At 45.2% G+C, this 23,124-nt stretch overlaps 1 protein-coding gene across 1 annotated transcript in view; it reads left to right on the top strand.

The window, feature by feature from the left end:
* Positions 1 to 367: 367 nt before the first annotated feature.
* Positions 368 to 23,124, top strand: part of PRMT3 (protein arginine methyltransferase 3) — a 46,383-nt gene continuing 23,626 nt past the window's right edge. The window contains exon 1 of the mRNA XM_086799130.1: positions 368 to 739. Within this exon, the coding sequence (XP_086655256.1) occupies positions 425 to 739 (315 nt within the window). The 5' untranslated portion in view covers positions 368 to 424. The remainder of the gene's footprint in view (positions 740 to 23,124) is intronic.

Consider the following 23,124-nt stretch of genomic DNA (forward strand, 5'->3'; position numbering starts at 1 on the left):
CTACCTATCTCCACCTTAGCGACGAGCGGCCTCCCTGGGCAGAAGATAAGAACACTACACATGGAGAAAAGCCCCATGTGATTCCTGACCAGCTCCGGGTTAATCTTCAAACATTCCTTCTTTTCCTTCATCTGAGCACACAATCTCGCATTCATCCAATTTGGCACGTTTTTTTCCTTGCACACTCGCCACCATCCTCATCTCTCCTAGACTGTCGACTTCCCAATCTCCCCATTTTCACGCGGCATTTCTACCACCCCTTGATGCCACAAACTGGCCATACCAAGCATGCAGCCACCGTCTCGTCAACATACGTTTGCGTGCTCCCGCCACATATAGAATAAAAGCAATACTGCTTTGCCCCCCCCCCCCTCTCTTCTCTCTCTCTCTCACAAAGACTTGACTTTCTATTAATAAGCCCTATATGATGGCGTCATTACACGAGCTGGGAGCTGCCATGGATGCGTCGTCCGCTTCTGAGTTGGGAGCGTGCCCTCCACGGGTTGGCAGCGAGGAGGAAGACGACGAAGAGCAAGAGGAATGGGAGGATTGGTTGGACAACGAGGAGGGGGCCGGGGAGGAGTCCCTCTGCCTCTTCTGCCAGTCTTGCTTCGCTTCCCCGCACTTGGTCTTCCAGCACTGCATCATTGAACACGCCTTCGATTTCTGGCAGCTGAGGACGGACCTTGGCTTAGGCTTCTACGACTGTCTACGCCTCATCAACTTCATTCGCTCACAGGTATGGGTTCAGTGCGAGGTTTAGACCTTTATGTTTAGGGTTCAGGTTTAGATCAGGGTACCTTGAGGCTTAACATTTAGAATCTGCACTTAATCTGGGTCCACACTCTTCCGGCCCAAATCTACTGCGGGTGCTAAGGATTCATGGCTGGCCATGGTCAAATCTCATTGTTTTAAAAATATAACGCATTTGAGTGCCCTGGTTTGCTCGTGGTTGTAGGAGAGGAATGTGCCGAGGGGTAGTCACTTCTAACCTATGCGTACGCACTCACACTGCTGCCCTAGGCATAAACCTAGCCTCAAAAGTGTAGCCATCAACCTAGCCTCAAAATATACACGCCAGCCGTTATGATCCATGGAGCCATAACACTCCGATATTTAAGCTTTGGCATTACACGCAAGACCTACGTAGGGAACCCTAAGCTTTTGCACAAAACTGTTGTAGATGCAAAAACACAAACCCTAATTTTGGCAGCGAATGCAAAAACGCAAACCTTAATTTGTGTTGCATGCACTTCTTGCTAACCCTAATACATTCCTTTATTTGTTGCATGCACTTATTGCCAACCCTAATACCCAAAAAAAGTTTCCTAGGAAGAACCAAGAAGCTCTGATATCAATGTAACACGCTAACCATGTGAAAGTATAATTAATGACAATTGACGCTAAGCTATAGAGATTAATGCTAATCACATGAGTAATGATGACAGAGAAGTAGAAGGGAGAGACTCTATATCTATGACTTATTTCTATTGTACATTACCAAAACATGATGTTTATACCATGATTGTTCAAATCAGATTCGAAGTAATTTTGGACAATTTAATGCTGTGTGTTAACTTCTCTGCATGCTGATGACTAACCCGGTTGCCCCATGTGTTGCAAACTGCTGTCCTGGGGCTGCCTTCTGTTGATCAAGGACTGAGGTCTGTTGTCTAATTGCTGAATGCTAAATTATGACCTAAAGCTTGCTATGAAGGTTTTCTGATGGCTAGGTGTATGGTGGCCGGCCAGCCCTTTTTTAGATCTCAAAATGTCGTAGAAAATGTCATCAAACATGTTCGTACTGTGCTTAATAAATGTTCCAAGCATTGGTGCAAGTTCTCGGCACCTATTGGACTGTTAGAATTACTCAAATCGGACCATATCCTGCCCTTAAACTTACGCTTTAGGCGGCTGCCAGTAAGATGCCTGCTCACAGGCCACGTTAAGGTTGCACGACGTGACAACGTATCCATTTAATTTGGCTAGTATATGGCAATCATTATGCTATGATAGTTACATGGATCCAATGCGTCCTCTATTATGGATAGGAATGCTGTGTGTTGTCAGATGAAGATGGTGGGAACCCTTGGCAAAGGGCTGTGTTAAAGATGTCAGCTAGCAAAGGGGTGAGAGTATCATAGGCATGATGCTTAGCTAGCAATCCCTTGTAGTCCTTAATGTATGCCTTAATATGGGTGCACATGGACATAACCTTATCTGCAGTTGACTTAAGGTGTCACGTGCACCCTGCACACTGGGGTACACAATGACACACTGGCATCATCATCAGTGCAACATTTGTACAGAAGTAATACCTTTTTAGGAGTATTGTCGCACACCATGACTCCATTGTGAGCCCTTTGTGCAGGGACAATCAAGCATGAGCTGAAGACTTAGAAGGATTAGGGTTAGGGTTTTCACTAGCTCAAACAGGCGTGGAAACAAAGAGATGAAGGAACACGACTCCCAATATGCTTCAATAAAAAAAAAAAGTGAAGTACAAGCCACATGATAGTGACCCCTAAAGGATAAGTGTTCACATGACCGGCCATAAATGTGCCGGGTGGACCAAAACACTTATAAACTGCATATAAGTGAAAATGAACTAAACTGGGGGAAAAAACCTCCACTAACTGAAGTAAAAAGTGCCCCAGTAACCTACTGATGATCACTAGCACTCCTGTGGGTGCATACACAGCATAAAACCCAACAAACCCCCCTGGAGTGATATGTGATCACTGTACATCATCCACCAAAAGGAAACAAATTCAAAGCATTGCGGAATGCTTCAAATTTCGGACGTGGTAATGCTTTGGTGAAGATGTCTGCCACATTCTGATCTGTAGGACAGTAGATCAGACTGATATCTCCTGCCTGGAGTCTCTCCCGAACAAAATGATAGTGAATCTCAATGTGTTTCGTGCGAGCATGAAACACAGGATTCCTGGCCACAGCAATGGCACTCTGACTATCAGTATAGATAGGTGTAGGCTCCTCCACTGAAATATCCATATCAGTCATAAGACGACGCAGCCAAACACACTCAACAGTAGTAGTGTAGGCTGCTCTGTACTCTGCCTCACAAGATGAAGTGGCCACTGTGGTCTGTTTCTTGCTTAGCCAAGAAATGCATGAAGCGCCAAGAAAGAAACAATTCCCACTAGTGGAATGTCTGGTATCAAAATCACCAGCCCAATCTGAATCACTGTAAGCATGTAACTGCATGTCACCCCCCTCAGGATAAAGCAACCCAAGAGACAAGGTACCCTGCAAATAACGGAATACACGCTTCACAGCTTGCCAATGTGACAACCGTGGGCTGTGCATGAATTTGCTCAACTGAGAGACTGCATACTGAATATCTGGCCTTGTATTACACAAGTATATGAGGCACCCAACAGCCTGAGCATATGTAGTGGCATCAAAGGAAACACTGTCATCTTGTAGTGACAGTTTCATCCCAGGCTCCATAGGAGTACTAATAGGCTTGCAATCCTGAAATTTAAACTTCTCCAGAAGTTTAGCAACATAACGTGATTGCAACAACCCAATGCCTCTGTTATCCTGCACAAACTGTATGCCCAAATAGTAATGTACAAGGCCCAAGTCAGACATGTCAAATGTCTGTTGCAGTATCTCTTTAAATGCTGCAATTTTGTCATCATTTGATCCCATGAGCAAGAGATCATCCACATAAAGACTGATGACCAGCAGATCTGTCTCTTCTTTCTTCACATACAAAGTGGTCTCTGATGGACTGTTCACAAATCCCTGAGTGAGTAGAAAAGCATCTATTTTTGCATACCAAGCTCGTGGAGCTTGTTTTAAACCATACAAGGCCTTTTTCAGCCTGCATACTTTCCCCTCATGACCATGTTCTGCAAATCCCATGGGCTGAAATACATAAACTTCCTCCTCGAGGTCCCCATGTAGGAATGCAGTCTTTATGTCCAACTGGTGAACAACCCAACCACGATGTGCAGCCAATGCAATGACACACCTAAGTGTCGACATACGGGATGTAGGAGCAAATGTCTCCTCATAATCAATGCCCTTCTTCTGTGCATAGCCCTTTGCAACTAGACGGGCTTTGTACCTGTCAATGGATCCATCTGCATGTCTTTTCAACTTGTAGACCCATTTAGTACCAATGGCTTTCTTGCCTTTGGGCAGATCAACCAAATCCCATGTTTGATTCTTTTTAATAGAATCAATCTCATCCTGCATGGCTTTGTTCCAATGCACATTATCTCGTGCATCCACAAACGAATCAGGCTCATCATCATCCTGTAAACTGGCTGCCATAACCAGATTCAAATCCATGATGTGTGCATGCTCATTGGTCCTTGTCTCCCTACGAGTACGACCAGCAAGAGGACCCTCTAAATGGCTGTCCTGTAGTGTCCTCAAATACCATCTAGGTATATGTCTGACCTGTGGTGCCTGCTGTCCCATATTTGGTTCAGCTTCTGGCTCATTTGGCTGCTGAATTTCTGCACCACCTACATCATTTGCTGGCTGTCCATTACCCTCATGAGTTGGATCACCAACTGTGGAATGAAACTCCATGGGTAGAAGACCTTCAAATACATCATTTTCAGCCTGATTTGCTTCATAACCAGCCATGGATAATTCTGATTTTTCATCAAAAATCACATCCCGGCTGATAAATATCTTCCTGGATAGTGGGTCATATAACCTGTAGCCCTTGCTTTCACGGCTATACCCAACAAAAATGCATTTTGTGGCTTTATCATCAAGCTTCCTCCTCAACTCTTTGGGTATGTGTGCATATGCAAGGCACCCAAAGATACGAAAATGCGATACAGAAGGCTTGCGGCCATGCCAAGCCTCAAAAGGAGTAATAGAAACCAATGCCTTTGTGGGACATCGATTCAAAATATGACAAGCACACATTACTGCTTCCACCCAAAAGATATGTGGTAGTCTTTTTGCCTTTAGCATACATCTGGCCATCTCCATGAGTGACCGATTTTTCCTTTCTGCAACCCCATTCTGCTGTGGAGTGTAAGGAGTAGTATACTGATGTTTTATACCTCTACTCCCAAGAAAAGAATTCAGCACATGTGACATATATTCCCCCCCTCGGTCAGAACGGAGAGTCTTCACCTTGCATCCAGACTCTGTCTCAGCAAGTGCTATAAAGGCCAAAAATGCATCATATACCTGTGATTTCTGTGTCAAAGGATAGACCCAGCATATACGAGAGAAGTCATCAATAAATGTTGCAAAATAAAAGCAACCACCTAATGACTTCGTCTGCATGGGACCACAAAGATCACTGTGTATAAGTTGCAACTTTGCAGTTGCTCTTAGAGCCTGATCACGTGGGAAGGAAAACCTGTGCATTTTTCCCAAAATACATCCTTCACAAATGTGATCTGGAGGCTTCTCCATGAGAGGTAGATCTGTAAACATATTATGTCGTTGCATAAGCATAAGACTACCAAAATTTACATGCCCCATGCGAGCATGCCATAACTCTGCATCAACCATAGCTGAAGTAAGAGTGAATGCATGATAAGCAGACTGATCCACTGGCTGAAATGCATCCAACTCATAAAGTCCATGACATAATGTACCAGTAAGCATCAAGGTCAAGGCATTTGCTTTGTCTCTGACCATGCATTTATCATCATCAAAGTGGACTTGCATTCCACAATGTGCTAAAGAAGAAATGGACAACAAATTCTTCTTTATCCCTGGTACATATAAGGCATCTGTAAGGCGGAGAATGGAGCCATCAATGGCTGTAAGCTGAATCTCCCCAATGCCACACACTGGATATGAAGCATTGTTGGCACACTGAACAGTTTTGCCAACAGGGGCAGGGCCAACATGACTAAACAAATCCCTGCGAGATGTGATATGCTTTGAGGCACCACTATCAAAATACCAAGTACATGCATGCTCTGTCATACTGAGTGCCTGTGAAGACCAAGAGGCATCATAGCTGCATGTATAGAAACAGTAATCCCTGTCCTCAACAAAAGAAGCAGTCTCTGGAGGAGCTTTAGGAGCATCATTAACAGACATCCCAGCTTCCTTTGCCTTCTCTTTGGCAATCCTCTTCCTACATTCCGTGATGTAGTGACCTGGCTTCTTACAATAATGACATTTGCCCTTCTTCTTGGGCTGTCCATCACTTTTCTTGGTATCCTGTGAAGAACCACCATCACCTGAATTTTGATTTGCACTCTTTGGCTGAGATTTCCCTTTCCCCTTTTGACCTGTAGTAAATGCTTGTTCAGCATTTGTGTTCATATTCATATTCTTCCTCATTTGCTCCTCTTGTAATAAGAGAGCAACAAGTTCCTGATACTTGAGGGGTTCAACAGCATTCCTCATGCTGAGGTTCAAAGAGGTATGGAAAGCCAAGTAAGATCTTGGCAAAGAGTGCAAGATGGTGGACACAAGCTGTGTCTCAGGAATAATCTCATCCACATTGATGAGTTGCTCTCTCAAATCCTGCAGCTTGTTCAAGTGGCTAGACATATCATCTCCTTCATTCATTTTCTGATTTTCCAGCTCTCTTTTCAAAAATGAGATCCTAGCCTCATTACGAGCAGCATACATTTGCTCCAAAGTCACCCATGCATTCTGTGAAGAGCCAGCTGACCGAATATGAGGTATAATGGACCTCTGAACTGACAATGCAATGAGTGACAATGCTTGTGCATCCCTGGCATCCCATGTCTTTTGAGCATTTGTTCTCTGAACAGGCAATGGCTGTCCTGGAGCCTGTACCTGTTGTCCTCGTCCACGAGCACCCCCTTGGGGAGGAGTCTCTGGAGCCAATGGACCTGGACGTGGTTCATCACCACTAACGAAATCCCAAAGACCTTTTGCCACAAGCACATTTTTCAGCATAAAACTCCACAAGGAGTAGTTCGTGCCATCCAATTTGTCTTCCTTAGACAAATATGTGAATACATCACTTTGCTGTTGATTTGCCATTATGCTTTACGCACAATGTTGTACCTGTTTACCAAAAAACCCAAAAGCAAAAACCCTGATAACAACTGTACTCCACTGAATACAGTTTACCCAAATCTGCCTGCACTCTCAATCCTCTGAATGTGCAGCTTAATGCACCAATGACTGAGTGGTGCAGCAAATGGCGTACACAATGCCAAAATGCCCCAAAATTTGCTGCACCCAAGCTGTGCAAAAAACCTGTATATTTCCTTGCTAGAAAATCTGCCTGTTGTGCCTGTATATTTTCACAGAGAAAATAAAAATGCCCAATATTCAAAATATGTAATGCTTACCACTTCTGTGCTGAGCAGAAGTACAGTCGACTGTATTGTGCAGGTACACAGCAACTACAGTCGAGGTGCTGTACGGAAGCAGGTACGAAAGCAGTACGGAATCTGAGCAGACAGGTACAAGTTGACTTCAATGTGAATAGACTGCAGGTACAGTTGAAGTACAGTGAATGTACTCTTACGAAGCACTGTTTTGAACAATGCGAACAGATACACTGCAGTTCTGTAAGTCGGCGCTGATAGGTGTACGGGGCTGGTACAGCGCAGTCTGGGCAGGTACAGTACCTGAAGGCGGCGCTTACTGTATGTACGGGCAGCAGACGCAGAGGTGTAGCTGAAGGCGGCGCAGTCTTGTACTGAGGTGTACGCAGCAGTACTGCAGGTACAGTCCACCACAGGAACAAGTACAGTTGACTGTACTATACAGGTACAGTCGACTTGTTCTGTACAGAACTGAAGGTGACTGCAGACAGGTACTGATGAAGGCGGCGCTGACAAGTACAGTCGGTGCTGACTGGTACAGTCGGTGCTGACTGGTACAGTCGGCGCTGACTGTTTATCGGCTGGTACAGTACGATGGCGATGTCAGGTACGGAAGCAGTACGGCGCACAGGTGTACGGGCAGCTGATGCTGATAGTGTACGGACAGGGCTTGAGCTGAGCTTCAATGCTCTGATACCAAATGAAGACTTAGAAGGATTAGGGTTAGGGTTTTCACTAGCTCAAACAGGCGTGGAAACAAAGAGATGAAGGAACACGACTCCCAATATGCTTCAATAAAAAAAAAAAGTGAAGTACAAGCCACATGATAGTGACCCCTAAAGGATAAGTGTTCACATGACCGGCCATAAATGTGCCGGGTGGACCAAAACACTTATAAACTGCATATAAGTGAAAATGAACTAAACTGGGGGAAAAAACCTCCACTAACTGAAGTAAAAAGTGCCCCAGTAACCTACTGATGATCACTAGCACTCCTGTGGGTGCATACACAGCATAAAACCCAACATGAGCTACGTAGGTCAGTCTTCGAGCCATAGAGATCGGTCTGAAGAATTCATCAGATTAAGTGCATGTAGCAGCATGTCTTAGCATTAGGTTTGTGCATTAGAAGCATTAGCATATGTAGTAAGCATATGGAGACGAGGAAGGCATGCCCATGGGCTAGTGGTCCAGTTGGCAGCCAATAGCTAGGTGACCTTCCTCTCTAATCAAGAGTGCTGAGAGCTCCTTTGGTTCTCCTCCCAACCACAGCCAAAAACGCACGACCCTTGACCCAACTCTTTTATTAGCTAGTTGCTCTTCACACGTGTCCACTTACTCTCACTAGTGTTCGGTCACTCTTGAGTCCGTACCCGGTCATTTTGGCTCCCCTAAACCCTACCCGTGCCTTGCCTGGACGGTCAAGCTCTCTAGGCTTCTAATAATTCCGTTGTCATGACATTACTCCCCCTTAAGAGGACTTTTCGTCCTCGAAAACGAAATTCGGAAACCTCTTTCTGAGTGTGCTTACCTTTTCGGAGGTAGAACCTTCTTCTGGTCTATCCTTCCACTTGACTAAACACTCTTGTCGTACAGTGTGTCGAGTTCTTTTCTCTTGGAAATCCAAAACTTTTTCTGATTCGTGTGGTAAGGATGGGGGTTCAATAAGTTCTACTAGGATCTTTTGACTGACGAGATTATCGTCATCACCTTATTTCTTTTTCAGTCTACTGACATGAAAAACTGGATGAACTTTAGAGCTTTCTAGTAAAGCTAACTTATAAGCAACACTACCTACTTTTTTAAGTATTGTAAATGGGCCATAATACCTTGGAGATAGCTTCTCTCCCCGTTTTCAAAGATTCATAATGTGCGGAAACCTTTAAAAACACTTTATCACCTTCCTCAAAGATGATCTGTCTACAATCTTTGTCTGTATAATGTTTAGCATGGTCCTGTGCTCTTTTAACATTATCTTTCGCGATTGTCGTCATCTCTTGGAGATCTTGAAGAAATTTTTTAACCTTTTGTATCTTTTCTTTCTCGAGTCCAACAGCCACTGGAGCTCGTGATTGAAAACCATACATCAACATAAATGGACTAAATCCCGTTGTTGAATGTTTGCCACTATTATAAGCAAATTTCAATATGGGTAAATAATAAATTGCCTAGGCCCTAGGGGCCTCTCAAGGCTTTAAAACCTTTATAACTTTAATTTTTGCCCACCAAAGGTTATAAAACCTTTTTAAATTAAAGTCTCTTTGCCCCCTTCACACTTGGGGTTGTCCACACATGGGCTTCCTTTTTAACTCCAATCTGATGCCATTCACACTGTTCACCACGTCCCCGTGCACACCTGCATACTGTCCAAAGAAAAACACAGGGTCGTGACATACCCCCCTCTTGAAAAATAGCAAGCGTCCTCAATTGCACTCAATGGCATAGTAAGGCATCTTATGAGCAAAGACTCCCCATATGACAAAAGCAATGGCCCTCCAATGCATCTGGGTGATAAAACAATCATCCTGCACAATAGGCCATACTGTCACATCAAAGTGACACACCACTCTTGCTTGTTCCTTCAGAACCTACAGCAAATATGCATGATACATATATGCATTCGCAAACAATATGCTCCTCAAACTGCTGTACCTACTCTAAAGTAACAGTCTAAGGGCTGCTCGCAAGCCTTACGCCCATGGACATCCCGCAGGACCCACGACTGATGGTACAACATGAGCATATGAAAGCACTCAATGCATCCAAACAATACATCCACTAAGTACTTCCCACATATGTCTCATGGCCATCCTGCAGGAGTCACACCCAGTGGTGCATCCATGAACATAATAAAGCACTTGATGTATCATACCAATATACATGCAGCACACGACACGATCCAGAGTAGTACCCAATGTATTCTCAATGGTACCAGGATCCAATGGCACCAGAATACAATAATACCACAAAAAGTGTATGCATACATGCACAAATAGAGTTTGATCCATATAGCCATGAACCAAACCAACTCTAGGACTGCTCGCAAGACTTATGCCCTCCATAGAGTTATCCATAGTTGCAGTTATAGTTCAAGGTGCGGTCGACTGTGAACCATACCCAACTTTACCATCTCATGTGACTAGTACACAATATCATAGAAGTCCCATAAGCAGATGTACTGCCAGCCTCAGTACCTTCGGGTGAATACAAAGATGTCACCAAGCGACTCCTAGATGACAACTGAGCCTGTCTGTAACAAGGGAGCGGAGGTGCTACCCCTCTCTTGAGCATCAGGCAATGCTCCAGACCTATGCTCTGCTGAACCTGAATGAGCCGTAACAAGAGTCGACTGCAATACCTAAGGTGAATCTGCTAAGTGAACCTCCATCCACTTCGCATCCATCAGTGAACCTCCTCCGTCCACTTCGCATCCATCAGTGAACAGCTCTTGAACTTCACAGGATAGCGACGAGAAACTTTACCCTGTACCTTTCTTTCCTTATGTGCCAGTATCTGCTCGGGAATAAGAACCTCGTCAAGTTTCTCCACTTTCGTCTGAGCCTCATCTGATACATCCTCAGGCACCCAAAACCTGCTTGCACTCCACCCAAGTGGTAAGCACAAGTCCTCGATGAAGCATAGTAGATCACCACTGCTAAACATAGAAAGAAACTATCTTCCGAACCCATGAAGCCTCTATGAAGATACGACCGGTGACGAACTGTCGAATGTTTTGCACCATAACACTTCAACTGCTTCTTGTTCTCTTGGCTGACTACTTCTTGTCCTTGGTGTCTTTTCTCCTGAGCTTCATCTTTAGCTCTTGCTCTTCACCTCATATAGGCAAAGACACACAACCCTGCACTGTCTCTTGCACTTCCTTTTCACTTTCCTCATGTTGAAGCTTTTGATGTGACAACCACGGGCTCGCCTCCTTGAGAAAGTCGACGATGTCCCGGCAACGGAACCTTGGAACCGGCCTTCAGAAATCTGACGGGCGGTGAAACAAACACTTGCACATAAAACACTTCAACGCCATTGAGGACCTAGAAAAGGAAAACAAACAGGGGGAGCTAGAATGCTCCTGCAAACAGCACATGGACACCGATTGGCCCCAAAACGCAGTGGCGCCCCTTGCGGTATTTCTTTAATTGATTATAAGAGCTTTGATTACAATAAGGCTGGGAACTCAGCCGTCATAGTAGAACTCCTGAATACTGCAAAGAACCTGCATCATGGCTTCTTGTCCACTCGGCATCCACAAACAAATCCAGCCATTGTTCACATCGAAAGACTCTCTCACATTGAGTCTGCATACAGAAGCTTTCTCCCATGATCAGGACTGCCACAACCATCCATAGCCTCTCACCCTATGAACAACATCACACCCTGACACATCTAGTGCTTCTGCATCACAACACAGACTCCCAAACTGTCTCTCAAAAGAGAACTCGTATCACAGCACAGCATACCATACAGTCGACACACCTGTACCAACCTTCTCTACCTTCCAAGGGTACTATCCATCTCTGTCATGGATTTTCCTGTCCCCTGTCCAATCCGTAGCAAGGCTGTACCATACATGTGTCCATTCCTGTACCTTTTGCCTGCATGTGACCTATCACCTGGGGAAACCCAAAAACATGTTTCCTCGAGAAACCTACAACCTGTTTCCACATGAAACCCTTAGGCCTGTTTCCCTTTGAAACTTCTGTCCTGTTTCCATACAGAACCATTCATGGCACCATTCAACAACAGTGCCAACAACAGCATACATCTAGTTCCGTGTTCCCTCATGAAACATCTGGAAACATAGAGATGCCCATAACTGTAGGTCCCTCTGTTCCTTTCTAGCAGGAAGAAAACAATTTGCTCCATGAGCACGCAGCCATGCGAGCTTGCTTCACTCCCATGCCAAGAAACATAACCAAATGACCTGTACTTGCAGCCAAAAACCCAAGCACATAGCTGAATTTGCAACCAACCAAAAACAGCCCATAAACTGTCCCAAAACATCCCTGTTGCAAGGAGGATCAGCACCATGTGCACCTCTGTAGTCCTGGCCACCTAAGAATCCAAGAAAAACAGCCCCTCCTTTCTGCAAAAACACACCGTCCTCCTAAAAGCACATGCCTGGCCGCCTATCAGATACACTGTTGCCTGTACGATGCGCCTGCACCTGTCCGTACAGGTCAACACTTGCAGCAGCCGTACCAATGTACCCTGGTGATGCGCCGACTGTACCAGATGAGGCGCCACCTGCTGCTGTACGATACTGTACTGCCCTACCTGTACCTGCTGGACAGGACTGCAGTAGTACATGCTGCACACGTGTGTATCTGCTGGACAGATCTGCGCCTGCGTCAGTTTGTTCAGGTCTGCACCTGCACCACAGCCATCACCTAAACCTGCAGCAGCCGTACACTGTATTGCAGTCGTACAGATCCACACGGGCTCTTCTGTGCGCAGCCAAAAACCAGCAGCCCACATATGCAGTCTGACGACCATGTTTTTCCTTCTCTTCCACGCAGCTTCCTTGCACGCCTCCCCAAAAGCGAGAGAGAGAGAGAAGAGAGAGACGTGGGCCTCCAAAAGTGGAGTAGTCTCTATAAATTGCCTAGGGACCTCTCAAGGCTTTAAAACTTTAAAACTTTAATTTTTGCCCACCAAAGGTTATAAAACCTTTTTAAATTAAAGTCTCTTTGCCCCCTTCACACTTGGGGTTGTCCACACATGGGCTTCCTTTTTAACTCCAATCTGATGCCATTCACACTGTTCACCACGTCCCCGTGCACACCTGCATACTGTCCAGAGAAAAACACAGGGTCGTGACAATCACTTTGAGAATGATCAGCCGTACTCATACTTAGCATGGTGTTCAATCTATTGAACACATCATGCCAGAAATGACTATTAAACTTTGTATCTTTATCACTAACTATATTAGTAGGTAAGCCATATAATCGATAGATATTTTCAATGAATAGCCTTGCTAACTGAGGCGTAGTCATTGTCGTTTTTGTCGGAATAAACTGACACATTTTAGTCGACCTATCTACGACTACCCAAACCGAATCGTGGCCTCTGTTCGTTTTAGGTAATCCAACTATAAAGTCCATTGAGATACTCTCCCACTTGCCATTTGGGATCTCTAGTGGACTTAGTAAACCATCTACCTTGAGACGTTCTGCTTTATTGACCTGGCACTTTTGGCATTTTAAGACATAGTCTTGGACATCCTTACTTAAGCCAGACCAATAAAATTGTCTCTTAACTTGTATATATCTTCCATATCCCAGGATGACCATCACGTGGACTATCATGACATTCATATAAAATACGGTGCCTAATGTTTGAGTCCGAAGGTATACATACTCTACCTTTGTAAAGTAGACGATCATTATCGATGGAAAAATTCTTCCAATGATTTCTTTTGTCACTTGTAAGTGACATGTCTCCTTGAGACATCTCTCGAGACTTACTGCTAGTGGAAGTGTCTGTCTCATGAACGGGGGATTCCTCTTCTCTATGACACTCCACACGTGGGCATAATGCGGATCATCAACGCACTTTCCCTTAAGTGATTCCAAAAAATCACTCTTAATTTGAGTAAAACTCAACTCGTTAACCATGGGCATGCGACTCAATGAATCGGCTACCACATTGTAATGTCCTTTTCTATATCTCAGTTGAAAGTCAAACTCTTGAAGCAACTCTACCCATCGAGCTTTGCGTCCTTTCAACTCCTTGTGACTAGATAGTCATTTGATACTCTCTATCTCAAATCTGGCACCATATAAATAATACCTCCACTTCTTTAAGGCATGAATTATAGCATATAACTCCCTTTCATAAGTTGAATAATTTTGTTGAGCTCTGTCTAACTTTTTACTTTCAAATGCAATAGGTTTCTTCCCTTGTAAGAGAAATGCACCTACTACATCATTGCTAGCATTCGTCTCTAGTGTTAGAATTGTGCATCTCAGTGTTTTGGGGCTTTACTATTTATCTGGGATTTTCTCTTAATTATTTGTCTAGGGCCAGTCGGCTAGCCCTAGAGGCAGTCAGCCAAGTCTCTACTCCACTATATAAGGAGTTCCCCATTATTCACTCATTCTTCCACTTCCCTTGCACATAGTTCAACACTCAGTTGTTGGTGTCACATGCACTCTGCACTCAGTGCATGGTGACAAGATGGCTCATCATCAGAAGTGCAGCAGTTGTACAGTTTTAGAACCCAATAGGATGATATTTGTCGTACGCCGTGACCCCATTGTACATCCACAGTCCAGGATAAGTCAGGCACGAGCTACGTAGGTCATTCCTCAGCCTTAGCGGGTCAGTCAGTCAGTCAAGTCCCTTAACCCACTTGGAGAGAATCATTCATGCATGTAGAGTCAGTAGAAGCCTTAGGGTTTGCATCAGAAAGCACTCTGCATCCTGCATAGTATGCATTCATATGCCTGTGCATCATTTAGAACATCCCCGAAGCCTTAGGGAATTTACTGGGATTTATCTGGTATTTTTTCCATATTTATTAGTATTTATTTAGCATTATTTGCATTATTGGGCATTTATAAATATAAACTTTATTAAATGACCAACCTCCAGTTAGTATAAATAGGCTTGCCTAGAGCCTATTCTCTCATTCAGTCTTCATTGTGCTAAGAGCTCTCCTCCTCCTTGCTTTCAGCACAAGACTAATCCAGCCCTAGAGCTCATAAGCTTGCTTCTCCAGCCCCTTGAGAAACCATAGTTTCAGTCAGCCCTAGGCGCCTGCCTTCAGCATCATTCAGCCCTGAATTCAGCATCAGTTCAGGCCCAGATTCAGCACACAATTCAGCACAATTCAACGCCAGTAAACAGCAGCTTCTTTGCGTTTTGGCCCAGCCGTACAGCAGTCCTGCGTTTCTGTTCCAGCCATACAGCAGCAGCCTGCAGCCTTTGTTTGCTCATGCGTTTCAGTCCTCAGCACCTCTACAGGCTAGCGTTTCTGTCCACAGCAGTTTCCAGCCCTGAAGGTTCAGTCTACAGCAGTTTCTAGCGCTGAATCTGCTGTTTGCATCGGTGTCCAGCCTTCTATGCATCATCCACACATGCAGCAGTCATCTGGTGAAGGTAACACAGCATTCATAAGTGTTTTCAGCATTCTAACATAGTGTAGAACAGTCCACCTTCTTCTCTCAGCCTCCGGTGTGCAGCCCTTCCTCATGCCCTTGGGAAGAGTGCATAGGCTCGAGATCAAGTCATCGAGGTGTTTCTACAGCAGTGTACAGATCAGCCACTCTTCAATTCTCCGAGATCTTGCGTTTGGCTTATCTACAGTCCACAGTCATTCTCTCTAAAGAAATAAAGCAAATACTATCTCGTTATCGAGATAGGGGACCCTTGAGTGGGTAATTCGGGACCCAATCTGGTGTACAGTTCTCATATCTCTCTCTCTCATCTCTTTAAAGTTTGAAGTATTAAAGTGGATTGCTAAACTCACAAAACTCAGGATACAGAAGATGGTGTGAGCATATTGTGTGACAGGATCTTCCAATACAAAGACTTCCACTGCATATCACATTGGTATCAGATTCAGATTGTCCACACACACCGTATCCTAGCGTGGGGGCATCCTTGGATGGTTAGATTGCGTTCCGGCATGACCACCGACTTCAGTATCATGTCTACAGGAGAGAGTACTCATCAGCTGGAAGACGGCTCCCCCGAAGGAGACCTTGTTCTTCCGCCTACAGCAGACATCATAGCTCTTAGAGCTCAGAACCAACTACTCATGGAGCGTCTCCAACTCTTGGAGGCAGCAGCAGCACGTCCTTCTACACCTCCAGCAGCACCTGACTACATCTCCCTCTTCTTTCAGATGGAACAACAAAGGAGAGAGGACGAGGCCCGAAGGAGAAGAGAAAAAGAAGAAAGACGGGACTATGAGGAAGCCCAACGCAGGATCGACGAAGACCGACGTCAGGTTGACCTCGCCGCTCGGGAACACCAACGTGAGCTTGATCGAGAACGTATGTTACTCGAACACCAACGGGAAAAGGAGGCCATACATTTGAGGTATCAGCAGCTCTCCTCAGTCTCCCCAGTCATAGGTGTCACCAACCAGCAGCCCGTAGCAGCATCAACCACCATCATTCGCAGTCAACCAAATTTCAGTAAGTATGATGGTAAGTGTGATCATTCTTCAGTTAATCAATTTATTCATCAGTTTAATGCTCATTTTCCTTTAGCTAAGATCACAGACCCACAAGACAAAGTCCACTTAGCGGCTCCCCATCTCATTGGTGAGGCAGTCACTTGGTGGCAGCATTGGTCTAGTATTCATATTGACCAGGCCACAGGTGTCACAGCCTTTGACTGAGACATCTTTGTCCATGACCTGAAGACCAGATTTCTCCCACCCCAGTACATGACCGGTCTGAAAGACGAGTTCTATGGACTCAGACAGAACGGATCCCCAGTGCTTTAGTTTTCCGGTAAGGTTATTACTTTAGCACAGCAGTTAGGGTTATCTGAGCAGGCCAAGATGGAGCAATTCATTCGTGGATTGGACTCCAACATTCGGTTCACAGTTCGTAACTTTGAACCAAGTACATATGACCGGGCTTTGACTCTCGCTTAGAATGAAGAAATGAAGCTCAATGGGGGCAAGCCCAAGCAGACATCTCAGTCCAGTACCAAACCCCAGCAGCAGCAATCAGCTGCACAAACAGGGAAAGGTAACGCATCTTCTAAAGATGCTAAGAACGACAGCAGTAATAGCTCCAGTTCAGGGGGTAAGAAGGATAAAGAACCTAAGAAAACCCCTGATGAAAAGGCTAAAGCAGGCATTACTGGAGGTTATCTTCCTCCAGAGGAGCAAAGGAAGTACCAATCAGAAAATAGATGTTTTTTTTGTCATATTATAGGGCATGGTAAGAAGGATTGCCACAAATGGCAAGCGGCACAAGCTGCCAAAGCTCCTTCTGCCACAGTTGCCACAGCCTCCCCAGCTCCTCCAGCCCCGCCTACTACCTCAAATGCAGTTCAACTTTTGCCTTCCATGCATCCTATGCCATCCGTGGTATTTGATGCTAAGCAGGAGGGTGAGAGCGATGCTGCTCAGAAGAGCCTCATCCGAGCTTATGGCTCTGCCCAGGGCCGACAGTTTGTAGTCCTTTTCGATATGGGCAGTTCTGAAGACGCCATCTCTCCCCAGTTGGCTAATAAATTGAACTGCACTTTAGTCCCATATCATCTGGATGTGGACGGGTTTACACCTGGTCTTCGCACCCACATTTCCCAAAAGACACAGCAGTTTGCCTTTGAAGTTCAGAAGGCCTCATTTCAACGAGATTTCGTCGTCTCACCTTTATTGGGGTGTGACATGATCTTAGGAATTCAGTGGTTCCGTCAGTATGAGCCTATTCCCAATTGGGGGCAGGACACTTTTACTATTTGTAAAGGTTTTCCTGAGCCTGTCATGATTTGGGGGGATAGAAGCATTCTTGGCATCCCATTGATTTCACATCTCCAGGCCAGACGAGCTATCCGCAAGGGAGCAGAAGGAGCACTCCTTTATGTTCGTGCTCAAACAGTCCCTCCCTCATTAGTAGCATCCCTTACATCTTCAGTCCCTCAGTTAGCAGACCTCCTATCCAGACACCAGGACATTATGCTTAGGGACGATCTCCCGCCCAGTCTCCCACCCTCTCGCCTTGAGGACCATCACATTGATTTGGTCCCTAGATCAGATCCTCCTAGCAGGTTTCCCTATCGTCTTTCCAAGACTTTAGAGGGCGAGTTGGAAAAGCAGTTATCTGAGCTTCTCCGGGTCGGATTCATTCGGCCTTCTTCCTCCCCATTTGCTGCACCTATCCTATTTGTCCAAAAGAAGGACAAGTCTGCACGCCTTTGTGTAGACTACAGGGCATTAAACAAACTCACTATCAAGAATAAGTTTCCTATGCCCAGGATAGAGTACATTTTGGAGCGTTTAGACGGTGCTAAGTTTTTCACTAAGATCGACCTCAAGAGTGGTTACCATCAGGTCCGCATTTTTGAAGCTGACATTCCAAAAACAGCTTTTCGGACAGAGCGTGGTCACTACGAGTTCGTAGTCATGCCTTTTGGGCTTACAAATGCACCCGCAACGTTCAATAAAATGATGTCTAGGATTTTCGCAGTCCACATTGGGAAGTGTGTTTTCATATTCCTTGATGACATACTAGTCTTCTCAGCCACTGCGGAGCAGCATGAGAAAGATGTGGAGAAAGTCTTGCAACTTTTGCGAGATAATCAGCTCTACATAAACGCCAAAAAGTCTATCTTTGGTGTTAAGGAAGTTCAATATTTGGGCTATATCATCGGTTCCGATGGGATTAGACTGGACCCATCAAAGGTTCAGGAGATCTTAGATTGGGACATTCCAAAGACCGCCCAAGAAATCCGTTCATTCGTAGGTCTTTGTCAGGCCTATAGTACCCATGTCCATCAGTTTTCCAACCTTGCAGCACCTCTTACCGACTTGCTCAAGGGGGTGAAGACTCGCAAGCAGAAAGTCTCAGTTACAGGTAAGGCACTTGATGCATTCCGTGCACTCCAGAAAGCTGCCTCAGAAGCACTTGTATTAAAGTTAGCATCATGGGACGAACCTTTCGAGGTCATCATCGATGCCAGCAATGTAGCCATAGGTGCAGTCCTCCAGCAGGACAATAGACCCGTGGCATATTACAACAGAAAGTTGGATGTCGCCGAAAAGAATTATTCGGTATATGACAAAGAGCTTTTGGGTGTGATCACAACGCTCAAACATTGGAAGCCTTTTCTTTATGGACAGGCTTTCACAGTGAAAACAGACCACCAAGCACTTAAGTGGCTTCAGACTATGCCAAGTGCCCAGTGGAGTGATCGACAGGCCAGGTGGAGTCAAATCTTCCAACAGTTTGGAGGTATGATTGAATACATCCCTGATAAGCATAACCCAGTAGCAGATGCTCTCAATCGAAAGTCCAGCATCCAGGCAGTCCAAGAAGCTACCATTCTCGAAATCACGGGGAAGAACTTGGATGATATGAAAGACCAATATGTCGACTCCCTTGAGTTTGGTACTCAGTATAGTTTGGCCCTCACTTCTGAGCCTGGCCACTATTCAGTACAGAACGGTTGGTTGTTCTACAAGAACCATCTCTGTGTTACTCGGGAAAAGCGTTCTGCTCTTCTCCACGATGCCCATGACTCCTTAGTTGGAGGACATAGGGGTATCAACAGTACCCTCGAGAAATTAGAACGGTCCTTTTACTGGCCAAAGATGAGGCGTGATGTCTATGCACATGTACAAGCCTGTAAGATTTGTCAAAAAGTCAAGGTTCCCCATACAAAGAAGGCAGGTTTACTTCAACCTTTGCCTATCCCCGACGGACCTTTTATCGACATATCTATGGACTTTGTAGGGCCTCTACCAGCATCCACTGGATCCCGTAACACTCAGTGTTTTATCATTGTGGATCGCTTTAGTAAGTTCTGCATGCTCATCCCATGCAAGCATACGGCCACAGCCGAGGACGTAGCCCGTCTGTTTCTCAAGCATTGGTATCCAATTTGTGGTTTGCCTAGCACCATAACATCAGACAGAGATTCCAAGTTTACCTCGGATTTCTGGAGGGCATTATTTGAAAACTTTGGAACTAAGTTGCAGTTTTCTAGTGCATTCCATCCCCAGACAGATGGCCAGACAGAAATTTATAACCAGTTGGCCTTTGATGTCCTCAAGTCATATTGTCATGACCAGCAGTCCAAATGGGAGCACTATCTTCCGTTGGTCCAAGCTATCTTGAACGACACGCATTCATCCAGTGTCGGACGGACTCCATATGAAGCAGCCTTTGGTCACCGTTTTTCTTCTCTTTTGACGAGAATGGTGTCTCTATCTTTAGAGGCTAATAAAACCACGGAAGCATTTTCCGAGATTATTGAGTCAGTCAAGGACTGCTGGACCAAAGCTCAGGAAGCATATAGCAGACAGGCAAATAAGTCTAGACGAGATGTTCACTTCAAGGAAGGGGATTGGGTCTATTTGCGTATCATGAAGCAGAGATTGAAACAAGTGGGCAAACATTGTCCCAAGCTTTCATTCCGTAGTTTTGGCCCTTTTCCATTAGTTAAGAAGATAAGTGATGTCTCAATGAAGTCAAAGTTGCCTGCCAGTTGGACAATGCATGATGTTTTCCATGTTTCTTGGCTAAAACCATATGTTGGTCCAGAAGTGTTTGATGTTTCAGATGAACAGCAGCAGAGCCAGACGTGGTAGACGAGGCATAAGTGATTGAGCCTGAGCAGATCCTTCTTCATCGATGGAAGCATGGTTCCGGTCGACGGATTCGTCAGTTCTATATGAAGTTCCGAGATTGAGGTACCCATGAAGCCGTATGGCTCGACGAGGAGTTCTTCCAGGAGTACCCCCCAGTTATTGGCGGACTACTTGGAAGCCATGAACCTGCCGCCAAGCTAATCAGGAGGGAATGTCACATGCACTCTGCACTCAGTGCATGGTGACAAGATGGCTCATCATCAGAAGTGCAGCAGCTGTACAGTTTTAGAACCCAATAGGATGATATTTGTCATACGCCGTGACCCCATTGTACATCCTCAGTCTAGGATAAGTCAGGCACGAGCTACGTAGGTCATTCCTCAGCCTTAGCGGGTCAGTCAGTCAGTCAAGTCCCTTAACCCACTTGGAGAGAATCATTCATGCATGTAGAGTCAGTAGAAGCCTTAGGGTTTGCATCAGAAAGCACTCTGCATCCTGCATAATATGCATTCATATGCATGTGCATCATTTAGAACATCCCCGAAGCCTTAGGGAATTTACTGGGATTTATCTGGTATTTTTTCCATATTTATTAGTATTTATTTAGCATTATTTGCATTATTGGGCATTTATAAATATAAACTTTATTAAATGACCAACCTCCAGTTAGTATAAATAGGCTTGCCTAGAGCCTATTCTCTCATTCAGTCTTCATTGTGCTAAGAGCTCTCCTCCTCCTTGCTTTCAGCCCAAGACTAATCCAGCCCTAGAGCCCGTAAGCTTGCTTCTCCAGCCCCTTGAGAAACCATAGCTTCAGTCAGCCCTAGGCGCCTGCCTTCAGCATCATTCAGCCCTGAATTCAGCATCAGTTCAGGCCCAGATTCAGCACACAATTCAGCACAATTCAACGCCAGTAAACAGCAGCTTCTTTGCGTTTTGGCCCAGCCGTACAGCAGTCCTGCGTTTCTGTTCCAGCCGTACAGCAGCAGCCTGCAGCCTCTGTTTGCTCATGCGTTTCAGTCCTCAGCACCTCTACAGGCTAGCGTTTCTGTCCACAGCAGTTTCCCACATGCAGCAGTCATCTGGTGAAGGTAACACAGCATTCATAAGTGTTTTCAGCGTTCTAACATAGTGTAGAACAGTCCACCTTCTTCTTCTCTCAGCCTCAGGTGTGCAGCCCTTCCTCATGCCCTTGGGAAGAGTGCATAGGCTCGAGATCAAGTCATCGAGGTGTTTCTACAGCAGTGTACAGATCAGCCACTCTCCGATCCTCCGAGATCTTGCGTTTGGCTTATCTACAGTCCACAGTCATTCTCTCTAAAGAAATAAAGCAAATACTATCTCGTTATCGGGATAGGGGGCCCTTGAGTGGGTAATTCGGGACCCAATCTGGTGTACAGTTCTCATATCTCTCTCTCTCATCTCTTTAAAGTTTGAAGTATTAAAGTGGATTGCTAAACTCACGAAACTCAGGATACAGAAGACGGTGTGAGCATATTGTGTGACAGGATCTTCCAATACAAAGACTTCCGTTGCATATCACAGTTGGCCATTGCCATTGTAAAGCTTTACTACTGTTATAAAAGGTGATCTTGTCCAACTCTCTCAATCTCCTTTGCACTCTCTCATATGTTTACTGTTTATGCTTCCGCCTGTGCTATCTCCTTCATGGTATCATACGCTTAGGTCAAGGTTGCTCCAAACTTTGCAAATCTGCCCACTTTGCTGTGCGTTTTGCTTCCATCACTTCTCTGGCTGCAGATTAGTCCCATACAATAGCTGCATTTCAGTATCTTGTTGCATTTCTGGTCCTGCCCTCTTCTGGTTGCTGTCAGCCAGTCCTGAAGGCGGTGTTTTGCTCTTCAGAGGCAGGTTTTGAAGTGTTTTGGCTGCGTTTTCTTCTACAACATCTGTTGGTGGTGTGTTTCTTGCTCGTGGTGCTGCCAGACAAGTGGCTCTACACTGTCTTCTTCCTCCACAAGTCCCTCCCCTTCCAGTAGGAGGTTCCCGATGGATCTTGGACTGTTTTGTTGCTGTCCCGTCTCTTTCTCTCTACGGTTTGAGAGGGGCGAATTGTTCCTGGTGCCTCACTTCGTTGGAAAGCACTTGAGAGAAGTGTCACAAAATTCCTTAGAGCTTCTATTTTTCTACTGTTCATGTGTGGCATGTGGAGCCTGACATGACATACATGTATGGCTGGTGTAGCCTGACATGGTGTCTGTGTGGCATATGTCACCAGCCTTGACATTTCCCAGTATGAAAGGGGTCTTGTGGACTGCAGGATGTCTAAATATTTGGAAAGTACAAGCTTTGGGAATGGGGGATTATCCTAGAATACAAAGGACCACACTCCTAAAATTTAGTAGAGTTGCTATTTTTGGCCCAACTCCGATGGAAATTCTGTTCGTGTCATCTGGAATTGAGCAGATACCAAGAGTTGGCAAAGTGTCTATGACAGAATGTCTTCTAGTTGGGATATTTTTAGAGGAAAGATTTATGGAAGGACCCATCTCTTAGATTGGGACATGTGGCAAGAAAGTGGACCAAAGTGAGACA

Source organism: Cibotium barometz, chromosome 6, assembly GCF_041138505.1.
Source record: "Cibotium barometz isolate CiBa-2024 chromosome 6, ASM4113850v1, whole genome shotgun sequence".
In the NCBI taxonomy this organism is placed as follows: Eukaryota; Viridiplantae; Streptophyta; class Polypodiopsida; order Cyatheales; family Cibotiaceae; genus Cibotium; species Cibotium barometz.